Genomic DNA, 16,181 nt, shown 5'->3' on the forward strand with positions numbered 1-16,181 from the left:
TCCTTGCCAAACACGTGGCCAAGGTAAGATGGAGGACGTAGCCCTTACCCTGGGGCAAGGTGGAGGGCGTAGTCTTTACTCTGGGGCAAGGGGGAGGGCCTAGCCCCCGCCCTTTCAGGAAAGATGCTTTGGTTGGACCGCCATGGAAAGTCTGAGTGTGTTAGGGTTACAGAGGTGACATCCCAGGGGAGTGTTGTTGTTGTTGTTTGGGGGGGGGGGGCGGGGGGGCAGAAAAAAATTCCCTGTGATGCAAATTAGGAAGAGGAGGTAAGAAACAAAGGGAGACCTGGGGAGCAAGACTAAAGGGAGGGTGTCCCTGCCACCTAGTCAGGCTCCAGAGAGAGGACAGTCTAATTTCTGTGGCAGGCATCCCCTGCAACGAGGAAGACTGTGGGACCTGGTCTTGGGGCCGAAGCTGGACTGGGGAGGATTTCTGGCCTAGTGCTAGGTCTTTTGTCTGAGATGGCAAATCAGAAATCCGGAAGGGTGATCCAATTGTTACCTCCCGGAGGTGAAATGAGCCGGAATTGAGTGCGGGGTCAGCAATGGGAAGGAGAGGTCCCTGATCTGGCGTCCTCCTTGGCTGGTTCCGGAGGGCCCATAAGGAGAGAGGCCAGTGATCATGCCACCCTAGTAGGATTTGGAGGTAAGCTCAGGTCAGGCTGCCGCTGCCTACCACTCTCCGAGTACCAAACTCCTGGTGACCGCAGCCAGAGAGATGGCTTCCCATCCTCGGAATCCTCCCAGGTTTCAGCACCAAATGTTAGGGTCTCCAAAGGAGGAATGCACAAGGCCAAAGTGGTAAGGGATTATAAACTTTTAGGTCATCTGGAAAACCAGATGGGCTGAGCCCGAAAAATGGCGGCAGCACCCAAAAACAGGGAGTCAGAGGTTTTAAAGGACTCTAGGCAGGCTTTTTCTGGGCGGAGAATTCTCTGTGCAGGTCCTGAGGGGAAAGATAATGGTCTTAGCAAGTGGAATGTGGTCTTAGGTGAAATGTAGTCTAAGCAAAAGGAAATAGCCATTGTGAAGTGGTCTAAAGGTCAGTTCCCAGGGGAGGGGGTGTTGGTTCAATTATTTGGTCAGACCTCACGGTAGACATGTGGAACTGCAGGGAGAGTGCTGGGCTCAGAGAGCATGGAAGCCCCTCCCCCTCCCCCCAACCTTGCTCTGTACATCTCTTCCATCTGCCTGTACCTGAGTTATATCCTTTTATAATAAACTGATGATCTAGTGACATGTTTCTGAGTTCTGTGAGCCACTTGGCAAATTAATCAAACCTGATTTTCAGCCAGTTAGACAGAAACAACTTACCATTGGTGTCTGAAGTAGAAACAGTCTTGTAGGACTGGACCCTTTACTAACTCTAGGTGGATAGCATTAGAATTGAATTAACTGCTTGGTAGTGAGGGAATAAAAACATACATCACAGTGGTATTCTTCCTAATTTTTCATTTGTAAATGAAGATGAAAAAGGGGTCGCACAGTGTTCAAGCTGAGATGTGTTTCAGGATGGTTCAGTTCAGCCTAGGTCTTACACAAGAGAAAACTGAAGGTGTCAATGTAAGAAACATTCAAACCTATAGAAAATTTTTGTGAGTTCATTTGACCCAAACTGTCAATAATTGTCAAAATCTCAATGGATTAAGATAATATTCCAGAGAATGGCAATTTTGTATCTTATTTTATACATTACTAGAGGCCCAGTGCACAAAATTTGTGCATGGGTGCGGTCTCTAGGCCTGGCTGGCGATTGAAGTGTGAGCATCTGGCGTGGAAGGGTAGGTTCCAGCTGACCTCTGGGCCCTGGGCAGCACCTGGGCCCCCGGGTCCCTATGTGCCCCCCTCCACCTGAGTCACAGTGCCCAAGTGTCCACACGTGGAGATGCGGTGAGTGTGGCCAGACACTGCAGGCCGGGGTGCAGCGTGAGCCTCTGGGCCACCCAGCAGCGCTGCACCGAAGCTGGACGGGCAGCATGCTCTCTCCTGACTGGCCTTGCAGACCGGCTCCTGTGCGAACCCACGGGGAGCCTGACTGACCCCTGTGGTCCCGGCGGCTGCGGCCCGGCTCACTCATGGTCCTGCTCTCATAGCAATTTGGAGCCATCTAGTAAATCCCATCTTCCCTAAACCAAGGACATTTAAGAGTAAATGATTTGCATTTTGCCTCCCTAACCAGAGGATAAATAGCTTATATCAACCTACTCAAGGAGACAAATAGCAGAATTACAACCAGTGTCATTTGCTGACCACATCCAAGGACAAATGAAGTTAGAGAATAAACCTCATTTTGGTTAGTCTTTTTCTAGTCTGTTAAAAGGGAAAAGGGCTTTCCTGTTTTTGCCCAGGAAGTAAAAGTTTCATAAGTTATTGAAATGGTTATATGTTATATTAATCAGGCACTTGATTATTTTTTTTTAAAGCCATCTTCTTAATCATGGAATTGAAGGCTGCTAGCCTATGTTTGTGTTTAATACCTTTTTGTCACTTTGAATGCATAATAATAATAATGTTATATGATCTTTTGGTAAAATAAGTTTGACAACCTTCCCAGGGTTTGAATTTTAAGAAACATTTTCTTGACCTAGAATTGGCATTAGGTCTTTCCAATAGGCCCTGAATGCTTCAAGGTTTGTTTTCTCTCATGAAGGAAAATTTTCTGCTTAACGTACATGGGAAGCTTTGTCAAATAAATAACTATATATGCTTTCATTTATATCTCTAATTGTTATTCTGAAATATTGTGTTTTTCAGAAAGGACAAGATTCCATGTCACTGGAATTATAATCAAATCCATAACCTTGTCATTTTAGAGACCGTCACTGTTTTGTTATAATGCATTTGGGAAAATGTTACATCTTCGGAGGGACCCATGGTAAGGACTCTGACATTTTCAGATCATCCTATTCGAACTAGATGAAAATTATTAGAACTCTATAGACTATCGGCATTTATAAAAGTGCTAGCAGGAAAAATCAGGAGAAACAAAAAATTATGGGGCTGAATGAACCAAAAATAATTACATAGTTCTTATAACTTTTGTTGAAAGTATTTCCGATTCTTAAACTTTTTGTTTTTCAGATATAAGGAAGCATTTTTAAAGCAATTTGGTAAATTATATATTTTTCTCTCTACCTTATCCCTCCAGAATTGGACAACTCTTAATGAGTGAGTCATGGCAATATGTTTATTTGCATGAATAAGAACTGTTTCCAATTGTGGTTTTATTAACCAAGGTTTTGGAATGTCATGTCTAACATGCCTGGACTCTGGATATCACCAGAAAGTTTTAAAGAATGAGGCCAATAAGAGCACCTTGGAGAAAGCCTGGTACCTTGCTTGGTCCGATGGTTCATGGAAGTCTTTCCAGGTAAGGAGCAAAGGTTGCTTTCCTGAGAGATGGCAAGGAAGGAACCTCAAGACATCATTGGGGTCATCAACTTGAGGAATTCACCCGACTCTACAGGTATTGCAGGCAAACCTGATGGCAGTTGGGTGGCTCAGCTCCTTTGCTCTGCACAATTAATTAAAGCTTGTTCATGAGATTCCAGCAAAGCATACTTTTTACAAATAGCTTATGTGATCAACTTATTCTTTTTGTGTTCATGCAAACAATCAGGCCAAATTGTAACTAGACTTAGTACAGTAAATAGCCCTAGCTGCTTTGGCTCAGTGAATAGAGTGCCAGCCTGCAGATGGAAGGGTCCTGGGTTTGATTCTGGTCAAGGGCACATGTCCGGGTTACTAGCTCTGGAGGGCATGCAGGAAGCAGCTGAATCAATTATTCCCTCTCATCATTGATGTTTCTATCTCTCTCTCTCCCTCTCCCTTCCTCTCTGGAATAAATAAAAATATATTTTTTAAAATACAGTAAATAAATTGGTCTTAATTTGGTTCTTTAATAAAAATGAGGGTGATTTTAGAGGGAAAACTTTTGTTTCAATAGGGAATTATTAGAACTGAAATTTTTTTCCTTCCACCAGACTATTTGTCATAATTGTTGCTGTTCTAACTTTTGCCCAATAATACTAAATTTTATAACACGGCTTGTCTCCACCAGGTTCCAAAGCCCTACTCACACTTAGGAAATACCACTTCTAGACACCATTGCTACCTCCTTCCATGCCCAGGCCTCATTGTAGCTCTGACAGAGAGCAAGGATCTCTTGGCTCTGAAAGAAAATTTTGTCTCTTCTCAGCTTGATGCAGCTACAGAAGAGAGCCTACACCCCTTTTCCATGAAATAATTCAGAGCCAAGATTCTTGAGAGGATGTGGTAGATAGTTAGACAGACATAAGCAGAGCAAGGATGATGGGCCAACCGGAGGAGAAATGGATGGGACCCTGCGACATGATTCTCACAACTCCAACTGCTCTGAAGCTGGCAATGGAGGAACCTGTGTAGAACTGACCTTTACATTTTGCCTAGTAGGAGTTGGGATACCTATTGCTAATATATGGAATTATTCACATGCAGGGTTATATGTTGGGACCCACTGTCTGGGAAAAAGATGCAGTAGTTCCCTGTGGCAAATGTCTGACTTTTATTGAGTGTTCTAGTTATTGTCTTTAAGTATCTAATAACTACAATATGAATTGTTCTGATAATTTCACCTCTTACAGTAATGGACATACTAAGCTGCTAACTGGTTGGTTTCTGATATGTGGGGTAACAATTTATCCCTGCTAGCAGCATGGGGGGAGGGCTGTTTCTTAGGACCACTGACTGTCTCTATGCCTCAGAAACATCACAGGGTCTGAATCAAAGGGACCGTCTCAAGCTCGTGGCACCAGACTGCAATGACGATCTCCACCTGGGTAACCCTGCTAAAGATATTGCTTTAACCATTTTTGTTATGCTGGTAATGGTAGGCTCCCTTAATGTAGAAGTGACCCGGAAGGCTTGTAGCATGGTAAAAGCCCTGAATGTCACTTTCAGGCCTATACACAGGATAAATCAAGAGCTGAGCCAAGAGAGGGAGGCAGTTCTAGAAAAGCAGGCAGCAAGAAAGACACTGGGACTCCAGACTTGCTGGCCACAGGCTCCTGTGAACCCTGGAGTGCACTCCCCTCCCAGCAACTCACAACGGCAGCCACAGGCCCTGCACAATTTGGCAACTGGATCCTTCAGTGAGTCTCGGTGTGCGCCCCGCCTGCCAAGCCTGCCGCTTCGGCCATAGGCCCCATGCAACTCGGCGCCTGAACCCTTTGGTGAGAGCAAAAATGCGGAGACAAAGAAACAACCGCCAAAGGAAAGGAAAGGGGGGGGGGGCGGGATTGCCAAAAAAGTAACTAAATGAAACAGAGGCTGCAATATGTCAGAAAAAAATTCAGAGTAAGGATCATACAGTTCCTAAGTTGGCAAGATGAGAAAATCAACAACTTATGTAAGAATGGAGAGGAAATCAAGAATGATATAGCTACAATAAAAAACACAATGGAAGGTTTCAACAGTATGTTAGAAGAAGAGGAGGACTGAATTAGTAAGTTAGAATACAGAGCAGAAAACACCAATCTGAACAGCAATTGGAGAAAAAATTAGAAAGCAGAAGGAGAGCCTAACAGAGCTTTGGGACAATATGAAATGAAGAACATATGAATAATAGGGGTGCGAGAAGGACAAGAAGAGGAGCAAGGATTAGAAAACCTATTTGAAGAAATACTGACAGAAAACTTCCCTGATTTGGGGAAGAAAAAAAGTCACATAAGCACAGAGAGTCCCAAACAAGATGAACCCAAAAAGACCCACACCAAGACATGTCATAATTACAATGGCAAACATTAATGACAAAGAGAGAATCTTAAAAGCTGTAAGAGAGAGACAGAGTGTTACCTACAAGGGATCTCCTATTAGACTATCAACTGATTTCTCAACAGAAACACATCAGGCAATAAGAGAATGGAATGAAGTATACAAAGTGATGCAAAGCAAGGGACTGAATCCAAGAATACTCTATCCAGCAAGGTTATCATTCAAAATTGAAAGGGAAATCAGGAGCTTTGCAGACAAAAAAAAAAAAGGCTAAGGAAGTTTATCACTAAAAAGCCAGCAATGCAAGAAATGCTAAAGGAACTATTATGAAAAGAAGAAATAGCCCTAACTGGTTTGGCTCAGTGGATAGAGCATCCACCTGTGGACTGAAAGGTCCCTGGTTCGATTCCGGTCAAGGGCATGTACCTTGATTACGGGCACATCCCCAGTGGGTGGTGTGCAGGAGGCAGCTGATCAATGTTTCTTTCTCATCGATATTTCTAACTCTCTATCCCTCTCCCTTCCTCCCTGTAAAAAATCAATAAAATATATTTTAAAAGGGGGGGGGAGCTTCCTTCATGTTTAAAAAAAGAAGAAGAAGAAATAGAAAGGGAAGAAGGAACACAGGCATAAAGAATAAAAATGGCTACAAACAAGTACCTATCAATAATAACCTTAAAAATAAATGGATTAATTGCTCCAATCAAAAGACATCAGTGGCCCTAACTGGTTTGGCTCAGTAGATAAAGCATTCACCTGCAGACTGAAGATTTGTCATATAAGATTTTTATTGTGTCTATTCCCACTTTGCTGAGAGTTTTTATCCAGAAAGGATATGAAGTATGGTAGCAATCATCTCAGGTAGAAACTGTAGTTTAACTCTAACCCTGCTGTTTGGTTTCTGTACTTATTTGCTTGCTAAAATAATAGAAAAGTTATTTAGATTTTCTGAATTATATAAATCATCCCAATTGATTGAATACCCTATTGATTGTAATGTGAATATCCCATCGGTTATGGTCATATTGGTCTTAGAAAGCACATTTTCCTTTACCTGGGAAGGACAGCACAATTATCCCAAGGTCAGAGGGCTCCAGATAACGTGTCCCTGTTGACTCAGTGGTCCCAAGACCACTAGATAATGTGTTTCTGTCAATTCAGTGATTCGGAGACCCGAAACTATAATTTAGATAACATGCTTAAGTAAAACTGCTTCTGCTTCTGTAAACTGCTTTTTTGCAAACCAGGTTCCTCATTCCAAACCTTGGGATGTAACCAATGCCTTTGTGATCTTTGCCTATATAAATCTGGTGTTGGGGCTGGGGCGGACATTATGAGATCTGGGAGAGCGAAATGCCCCCTCATAGTCCCGGATTCGCAATAAATGTGGCTCTTTAATTTGACTTCTTGAGGCGTCCTTGTGTGATTCGCGGGGTACATTACAACAGTATTGGGCCCTAGCTAGTTTGGCCTAGAGACCCTACCTGTGCACGAATTTCATGCACAGGGCCTCTAGTGTATAAAATAAGGTGCAAAACTGCCATTTTCCAGAGCATTATCTCAATCCTTTGAGATTTTGCTTCCTGACAATTGTCACCAGTTTGGCTCAAATAAGCTCACAAAAATTCTTCACAGGTTTGACTGTTCCTTGTGTTGACACAGCCTCCCCCCCCCCCCCCCCCGCCCCCCACCCCCCTACAGCTTGTCAGGGTTTGTCTGTGGCCCCTTTTCGTCCACACCCTTTTGGTCTTTCCTAAAGAAGCCTATTTGTTTTCCCAAAGAGGCCATCTCTCCCCCTTCCTTTTCCCTAAGTTTTACATAAAAACTTTTAACTTTACCTGTTTAACAAGCCAGCTACTTCCTTTGTGGAAGCCCAAATACATACAAACTGGTGTGTGGGTGTTTTTCCTGTTGATCAGGCATTTTCAGTTAAATTAGCAAGCCCCAGCCAGTGAACCAAGAGGTTAGGGGGAAAGTTTCTTCTTTGCAGAAGCACGTAGAGGTGAATCTAGTGATTTGTGGGATTTGTTGTTTGTTTTTTAATCTTCAGCCAATACTAAAGAACAGGACAAATGAGGCAAACACAGTGAAATACTGACCTGGACAATTTATATATGGGGTCCATTGTTCTCTTGTGTTTTCTTTAATTTTTGTTTTAAAGTTTTTCTAAATGCAATTTCCTAAATTGAAAGAAACCCTCAGCCCATGGCGTGAGTCAGGGCCTAGAAGGCATGAGCGGACAGTGCTCCCTCTTTGAGCACTGTCTGCCCTCCCCTCCCCAGCACTGCCAGGCGCCCGCAGGACTGCGCAGTCCCACTCCGACCTGCTCCTGTTCCGCTGAGGCGCCACCCAAGAAACACACCGGCTGCGCACCGGAAAGCTAGCCATCGCCTGCAGCCACGGCCTGGCCGTCCACACCGCGCCCCTGGAGACGAGGCCCGTCGGTTGCTCCGCCCTTTGGCGGTGGCCCGAACCTTAGCTTCCTCATATGTCCGCTCCCAGGGGTAGGACTCCGGTGTGCGCAGCCAATGGCCGGGGCAGGCCTAGGTCAGGGTTGGGAGTCCCCAAAATCACCTCCACCGCTGGCCAGACCCTCAGGGACCCACCGTGTCCGGTGCTCCAGTGGAACCCCCGCCACTCCAACCCGGTCCGGGCGCCGCCCCTCTCCTTCCTCCCCGGTGCCTCCTGGAGCCCAGACCTCATCACTTCTCCCAGCGCCCCTATCACTTCCCCAACCCGGCGCCGGTTTCCGCTGCCTCTATCACCTTCATCTTCCTCCCAACGCCAGGCACCCCCCCCCGCCCCCGCCCCCCGCCCCGGCTGCCCTCTCCCCTTCTTCCCAAAGCTTTTCCTATCCCCACACCACGTGTCCTCCCTTTGCCCCCCAACTCGCCTACCCCCATCAGGGACAAGAGTACGGTCCCTATCCTCACCCCTGGCCCATCCCCGTTGGTCTATCCAAATCCCTCCCCCCACCCAGGACCCTGCCCTCCGCCTTTCACCCCGCCCGTCTGCTCCCGCCCCTGCCCCTGGCTGCTGACACCCACCCCAATCCTCACCACTCACACACCCGCTAAGGCCTCCCAGCCTCTGCTGACGCCACAAAGCCCGCGCCCCTGAGGCCACCGCACCCTCCTCGCCCTGGTCTCTGTGGCGCAAACGCAGGTTTCCCAGCGCCTCCGTTTGCGCTCGTGGTCCGGGGCGCCTAGTCGGGCAGCGTGCACCCCTCTCCCCGGTGAGTACCACTCTATCCAGGGCCGGTCGGATGGTGGTTATCAGTTGGAACCAGAAGGGTCACCTGGTTTAGCCCTAATTACAGGAGCATCCCCAGGACCGAGGGCCACGGGCCCACCTCACTGACCCAGAGTCCTTGGCCCCTTCCCCTGAACTTGACCCAGAACGGTGCCCCCCAGACCATCCTGAGCCCATCCGGCTTCAGGTGGGTAGGCAGCAGGAGGCCATCCCAAGGGCTCTGCTTAGAGAGAGGCAGCTTCCACAGGTGAACCCAGTGTCTGAAATATCAGAGACATCTCTCTGGTGACCGCAGGGAAGGGAACCCAGATAGTGCTGTGGTTCAGAAATGACTTTCAGATCTACGCTGCCTCGCACCAGTGACCACCCCATGAGGTGCACGGGGAGTCCTTGGATCTGACCTGCATAAGGGCATGGGTGTTCGAACACCAGTGTGTGTGCATGTGCTCTGTCTGTGTGGCATGGATCGTGTCTTCTGTACTGCATCTTGGCAAAGAACACCAGAGGTGGGTGGTAGGTAGAGCAGTAAGAACATTTTATTCAGGACTGCCGTAGGGGAAGCACAGAATCCCACAGAAAGCTCAACTCTCAGTGGGGATTTATGGTCAAGGTGGGTGAGTGATAGGAAATTACTAACAGGAAGCCACTGGGTAGGGCAGCGGTTCTCAACCTGTGGGTTGCGACCCTTTTGGCGGTCGAACGACCCTTTCACAGGGGTGGCCTAAGACCATCCTGCATATCAGATATTTACATGACGATTCATAACAGTAGCAACATTACAGTTATGAAGTAGCAACGAAAATGATTTTATGGTTGGGTCACAACATGAGGAACTGTATTTAAAGGGCCAGAAGGTTGAGAACCACTGGGGTAGGGGCTTCTATCTAAACCCACATATTGGGATTCTTATTAAACTTGGACAACGGAGACATAAACACAGAAGCCCAGGGCCGATTTGGAAAGTTCTGGGAGCCTGAATAGAGTTTGGTCAAGCAGAGAACTTTTCCAACTCTGATTTTTCCTTTTAAAGTCCTCCTTTCCTTTGTTGCATGGACGTCCTGTTAAAGAAAAACTGATTCTGACACTGGTTACACCGGTAAGGAAGACTTTATTCAAGACTACTGCAATAGGGAGGAAGGCGGGGTCATCTCCTACTGTAGCCCACACAATGGGAGGATGGCCCAGGGCACGGCGAGGGGTTAGTGATGGAAAAGCACAATGAAGAGAAATGGGGAGGGATCTTGTTGCTAAACTGACTAGCAGGATTCCTGCACAGTCATCATAGGAGGGGTGGGATGGGCTCTAAATGGAATAAAACTGGGCGTGGCTGGGCATACAGGTGGCAGCGTAGGGGAACCTGGCTGAATTCGGTTGTGGAGAGTCTTTGTCAGCTTCCAGAGAGGCACCTATGCCTCTTACTGAAGACAAGCCAGGTGCCCTAACAGGACCATGTACAGTGCTGTCCGCAAGAGGACACCCCAAGTGCCTGGGGTTCTGGGCAGAGGGTGTGGCCGGATACTCTGTTTCTTTCCCAGGAGCCATGGATGCTGTGGAACTTTCCAGAAAGCTGCAGGAGGAGGCAACATGCTCCATCTGCCTTGACTATTTCACCGACCCTGTGATGACCTCCTGTGGCCACAACTTCTGCCGCGAGTGCATCCGGCTGACTTGGGAGAAGGCCAAAGGCAAGAAGGGCAGGAGGAAACGCAGGGGTGTCTTCCCCTGCCCCGAGTGCCGCGAGCTGTCCCCCCAGAGGACCCTGCGGCCCAACCGCCTGCTGACCAAGGTGGCTGAGATGGCACGACAGCACCCGGGCATCCAGAGCAGGGATCTGTGCCAGGTGCACCAGGAGGTGCTCAAACTCTTTTGCGAAGATGACCAGAGCCCCATCTGCGTGGTCTGCAGGGAGTCCCAGGAACACCGGCCTCACAGAGTGGTCCCGGTGGAGGAGGCTGTGAAGGAGCACAAGGTGGGCCCAGGGGTGAAGGGCAACGGGTCAAGGAGGTCTGAGTGCATGTCTGTGTGTCCAGGGGTGTATCAGTCAGATAGGAGAACAACCACTGTAACAAAGAGCCCCAAATGCTGGACCCCACAGTGGAAGTGTCTGTAACTCCCACAATAAAGCAGGTAGGTGGCAGGGCCAGCTGAGCATCCCCTCCACAGTTATTCAGGAGCCCAGGCTGACAAAAGTAGCCTCCAAGCCACTGTGTGGGCAGGCCAGGTGACCCTTTGTAGGGGAGGAAAGGGCCTTTTTCTTCCACCCTAAATCAGACTGAGAAAAGACAAATCAAGGAGAGAACAGCGAACTGTTAACACATGTGGCCCGCACACGTCACAGGGAAGAAAGCACAGCAATGTGTGTGGCTGGCTAGGTGGTTTAGTTTAGCATCTGAACAAGGAACAGTACATTTGGAGAGAAGAGACAAAGGGAAAGGTGACAGGCTCCCAAGGGCAGCAACTGGGAAAGTATCTTGGTCCATTCCAGCTGTTGTCACAGAACACAAGACTGGGCGGCTTACAAACAGCAAGACTTCATGCTCATGGCTCTGGAGGCTGGAAGTCCAGGATCAGGGCACCAGCACAGTCGGGGCGGGGGAGGGGGGGGCTCCTTCCCAGTTCACAGACAGCCAACTTCCCACTGTCCTCACATGGAAGAGGGGGCTGGGAGCTCTCAGTCCCTTCTTCCCCACTAGCCCCATTCCCGAGGGCTCCACCTTTCTGACCTCATCACCTCCCAAAGGCCCCATCTCCTTGGGGGTTAGGACTTAACATGTGAATTTTGGGGGACATGAACATTCGGATCATAACAGAAAGTATTTTGGGGAAACCAACAAACGATAAAGTTCATCAGTGGTATCCCACGTTCCACCTCCTTCAGAGCCATAAAACTTCCCCCGGGAGGCGGACCTGTGGCAACCCTCATTCCTCAGCAGTTTCTGCTTTTAGTCACATAACAGGAGCCTCGGAAGGTGTCTTTCTGCCTCCAGCTCAAAATAATCCTCACGCCCAAGGGGCATCTCTGGGGTGCATTTCCATTCCCTTTGATGCAGCTTCAGAGGGCACCTCCTGAAGTGGGTGTGCAGGGGGCCTCCAACTCCTATCCCGCGGTCTGTTGTCTGCAGCTGAAGCTGGAGGGTGACATGGGGCACCTGCGGGAGGAAATGGCGAAGACCGAGAAGCTGCAGACCAGGGAGCAGCAGGCCTTGGCCGAGTGGCAGGCAGGTGCTGAGACCTTGAGGAACGGGCGGGAAGGCCTGGCCAGGCCCCAGGGTACTGCAGGGCTTCTAGAACCTGTGGACCCTCAAGGTGGATGACAGCACAAGACCCAGGAGAGGCACAGAATTCCCACCAGAGTCAGGACTGAGAACGTGCACTCAGCCCAGATTGGCCACTTTGAAGCAGGGACTGAGGGGTACACAGAGGCCTTGATGGCCATTTGGGCTCATGGGGTCACCCCACAGTGATGGGGGCTCTGCGTGGCCCCTCCCCCCACCAGCTGTGCTGGTTTTCTGTGGGTCACTGTGGCCATGTGATGTGTGGCCCCTCCAAGTTGGTGGGCACAGGATGGTAGTCCCCTGGCAGTGCCTCACTTCCAGGTCCCACCCTGCAGGAGAAGGTGAGGAAGCAGAGACAGCGCATTGTGACGGAGTTCAAGAAGATGGCTGCCCTCCTAGTGGAGGAGGAACAGCGCCTCCTGGAGGCCCTGCGGCAGGAGGAGCAGGACACCGCTGCCAGGCTGCAGGAGAGTATGGTCGCACTAGAGCAGCAGAGCAGCTCCCTGGAGACCCTGTTGCTGCGGCTGGAGGACTGTAGCATTCGGGAGCCACTGCAGATGCTACAGGTGAGGCTCACCTGCTCACCTGGCTGGGCGGGGTGGACACAAGTTCTGGCCCAGGTGTGGTGGACCTGCCAGGGCAAATACAGACCAACAGGGAAGGCTCTGTCTTCATCAGCTCAGGCTGTGTAACAAATACCACCGGCTGAGGGCTTAAACATTTATTTCTCAGTCTGGAGGCTGGAAGACTGGTTCTCCTGAGGCCTCTCTCCTTGGTGTGTGGATGCCATCTCCTCCCTGTGTCTGCACATGGTTGTCCACTGTGCAGCTGTCCTGATCTGCTAAGGTCACCAAGTCACATTGGATTAGGGCCCACCCTTGTGACATTTCACCTTCATTACCTTTTAAAGGCCCCATCTTCAAATATAGCCTCATCTGAGGTCCTGACGGCTGGGTTCCAACATGTTGGCTTGGGGCGGTGGTCAGCAAACTGTGACTCTTGAGCCACATGTGGCTTTTGGCCCCTTGAGTGTGGATCTTCCACAAAATACCACGTGCAGGTGTGCACGTACAGTGCGATTGAAACTTCGTGGCCCATGCGCAGAAGTCGGTATTTTGTGGAAGAGCCACACTCAAGGGGCCAAAGAGCCGCAGTTTGCTGACCAGGGCCAAGCGACACAATCAGCCTGACAGACTCCAGTCCTAGACACCTGTGTTCTGCATTCCCTTCCTAGTGAGGGCTGGGGGATGGCCCAGGGGCAGCTGTCATCCACTTGGTGACTTGGGGCAGGGACACACCAGCCAGGTCAGGCCCAGTGAATTCAAGGCAGGAGCAAGTCATGTGATCCTACTGAGGATTTGGAATTGGGGAGAAGGTGCAGCTGGACTGTCAGGGATGGGCTTGCACAGGAGGCCAGAGAAGTGGGAGTGATTATGTTGGCCGACAAGTGGGTAACTGTCTTGTGAATTGTGTGGAAAAATGGAATCCATAGCAAAAAACATATTTCGTGCTGTGAGTCATCACACACACAGCGTGTTTATACAACGGAAGCAAATGCCACATGCAAGGTCAGCACCGGTCTTGTGCCTGTTGTCCTGGCATCTTGGGACAACAGTGTCCTGGTTTAGTTAACGGACTATGCACTCGCCCCAACTTTGGGGAATACTTGGTCTTCTAGTAAAAAGCAGCCTATTCACCATCCACTAAACACTCCTGAGTTGCCCAAGGCCTGCAGTGTGGCAGCGCCTTGGGTCCCCCATGCCTTCCCCCCCAGTTGAGAGCAGGACAGCTTTTGTGGTCTTACTCACATGCAGGGGGACAGCAGGAGACCCTGGTGGCCAAGAGATAGAGATCCATTCTGAAAACTGGAAAGAGGGTCACGGGAAAGCATTATGAATTCTCCTTGCTCTGCAGGCCAGAAATGTCCACACAGGGGGCTTGGGGACGCCCCAGATCCCTAACAAGATGTAGCAGCCCTCCCTCTCTCCGTGTTTTCGCAGGACATGAAGGAGCCTCTGGACAGGTATATGACCGCCTGAGGTGCAGGCAGGGAGGGCTTCACATGGGCCCAGAGGGGTCAGTAACATCTGTTCCCTCTGGAGGAAGAACAGCTTGAGTGTGCAGTACCCAGAGGCCACCCCCCTCTCACTGAGGACTGTCTGCAGAGTCCCGGGGCAGATAGAGGTGCTCAAGAGTTTCCAAGGTAAGTGGGGCCAGTCTCTCGACCAGAGCCACCCCTGGGAGCCTTGATGTTCACTGGGAATTCACACCCTACCCTTACCCGCCACTCCCAGATGCCCAAATGGTCCCCAGCTCATCTCCTTGGCACCATCAACATCGGCAGCTGGGGTACGGCCCATGCAGAGACCCAGGCTCCCAGCTGGACTCAGCCAAGGGGAGGCCTGGGAGGGTGGTGATCAGGGAGGACAGGGATGACTCAGCCCCATCCCTGTTGCTGGGCCTGTCTGCAGAGAACGTGGTACCCGACCCTGCCACAGCGTACCCCTACCTCCTCCTGTACGAGAGCCACCAGCGGCACTACCTCAGCACGCCACCGGACGGCACACCCTGCAGCAAGGACAGGTTCCTGGCCTACCCCTGTGCAGTGGGCTGCCAGACCTTCTCCTCAGGGCGGCACTACTGGGAGGTGGGCATGAACCTCACAGGGGATGCGCTGTGGGCCCTGGGTGTGTGCAGGGACAATGTGAGCCGGACGGATAGAGTCCCGAAGTCCCCGGAAAATGGATTCTGGGTTGTACAGCTGTGCAAGGGAAAGAAGTATGTGCCCCCCGTGTCAACCGTGATCCCCATCACACTGACGGAGCCCCCCAGCCATGTGGGCGTCTTCCTGGACTTTGAGGCTGGGGAGGTGTCTTTCTACAATGCCAGCAGCGGGTCCCACCTGCACACCTACGCCGAGCCAGTCTTCCCAGGCCCCCTGAAGCCCTTCTTTTGCCTTGGGGTCCCCAAATCTGGCCAGATGGTCATCTCAACAGTGACACTGTGGGTGAAGGGATAGGCGTGTAGGCAGGGAGTGCGGGCACTCCACTTTCTCTAGAAAGTGAGGTGGTCCTGCTCAGCGGGCTGCCTGCCCAGCTTATCTCCGAGGAGCTGTGGAGAGCCCTGCTGGCCCAGGGGGCTCACCAAGCCGAAATAGAATCGTGATTAAAGCAGTTACACCACGGACTGTATTCACAGGTGCTTCATAGAGGGAACCTGTACCAATCCCTCAGTAACACTTAGGGACAGGCCACGGTGCTGTAGCTTTTTAGACATGTTGCCCTCCCCCTGCCACTCACTGGGTCCTCCTGGTTTGGGTCGCTGTAAGTAAACCTGTGGCCTGAGGGGTCCACCTTTCTTGTTATCAGCAATTCCACGTCTGGGTCTTCATAGGGAAAACAAGGAAGTACAAGTTTTCAAGCTGAACCCCTAAAAACCTCAGAGCTGCCCACCCCCATCCCTTTCCATCCCCTTTGAACCTGCGGGAAGTGGGGGGTTACGTTCAGAGAGGATCATGGGTGTGGGCGGGTCCTTTCCTCTCACTCCCCACCCACCCTCGCAGTTTCCGGCGCATTAGCCTCCCTTAACAGTCAGCACCCCAGATTACAGTCAACGCATTCTTACCTCAACACGACCAGAGTCCTTCTGGGCAGAGCGCTGCCACCCTATTCCTTCCGACCGTCCGGGGCGCACGGGGGCGGCTGGGGCTACCCTAGTCCTAGTGGTCGCTGCGCCGCGAGGACCCCAGTGACCGTGCGGGGCGCCCCGCCGGCCCGGCCCCTGAACCCCACCCTTCCCCTGGCCTGAGGCATAGCCAGGCCGCGCGACCCCCGGACGAGCCGGAGCCACGAGAACGCGCACGGACGGCAGCGGAGCCGCCGGACAGAGGGCGAACAGCCTCCC

The 16,181-nt window shown here is 50.6% G+C and overlaps 2 protein-coding genes and 1 long non-coding RNA gene across 10 annotated transcripts in view; 1 reads left to right on the plus strand and 2 right to left on the minus strand.

Moving 5' to 3' along the window:
* The window catches only part of RNF187 (ring finger protein 187), a 10,353-nt gene extending 8,246 nt beyond the window's left edge, over positions 1 to 2,107 (minus strand). The window contains exon 1 of the mRNA XM_023763816.1: positions 2,041 to 2,107. Within this exon, the coding sequence (XP_023619584.1) occupies positions 2,041 to 2,107 (67 nt within the window). The remainder of the gene's footprint in view (positions 1 to 2,040) is intronic.
* Positions 2,108 to 10,091: 7,984 nt separating this feature from the next.
* LOC106699075 lies at positions 10,092 to 16,158 on the minus strand. Of its 8 annotated transcripts, XR_002832021.1 has the most exons (5): positions 15,903 to 16,158; positions 15,578 to 15,663; positions 14,560 to 14,680; positions 14,087 to 14,143; positions 10,092 to 13,119 (listed from the first exon to the last, which is right to left on the minus strand). It is a non-coding gene; the product is annotated as an uncharacterized LOC106699075 (long non-coding RNA). The 8 variants fall into 8 exon arrangements; XR_002832017.1 differs by having other exon boundaries at positions 14,087 to 14,680; XR_002832022.1 differs by lacking the exons at positions 15,578 to 15,663; positions 15,903 to 16,158 and having other exon boundaries at positions 10,092 to 12,909; positions 14,560 to 15,023.
* Positions 10,544 to 15,324, plus strand: TRIM17 (tripartite motif containing 17). Its single transcript, XM_006100195.3, has 6 exons — positions 10,544 to 10,972; positions 12,126 to 12,221; positions 12,614 to 12,844; positions 14,279 to 14,301; positions 14,381 to 14,481; positions 14,750 to 15,324. The coding sequence occupies exons 1-6, from the start codon at positions 10,544 to 10,546 to the stop codon at positions 15,295 to 15,297; spliced, it is 1,428 nt and encodes a 475-aa protein (XP_006100257.2). The 3' UTR covers positions 15,298 to 15,324.
* Positions 16,159 to 16,181: the final 23 nt, after the last annotated feature.

Source organism: Myotis lucifugus, unplaced genomic scaffold (assembly GCF_000147115.1).
Source record: "Myotis lucifugus unplaced genomic scaffold, Myoluc2.0 scaffold_302, whole genome shotgun sequence".
Classification (NCBI taxonomy): Eukaryota; Metazoa; Chordata; class Mammalia; order Chiroptera; family Vespertilionidae; genus Myotis; species Myotis lucifugus.

Bases quoted from the DNA above. Each gene is read 5' to 3' on its own strand.
- TRIM17 (XM_006100195.3), top strand. From the start codon at position 10,544: ATGGATGCTGTGGAACTTTCCAGAAAGCTGCAGGAGGAGGCAACATGC. The intron at 10,973-12,125 runs GTGGGCCCAGGG...TGTTGTCTGCAG, and splicing joins AGGCTGTGAAGGAGCACAAG to CTGAAGCTGGAGGGTGACAT. The intron at 14,482-14,749 runs GTAAGTGGGGCC...GCCTGTCTGCAG, and splicing joins GGTGCTCAAGAGTTTCCAAG to AGAACGTGGTACCCGACCCT.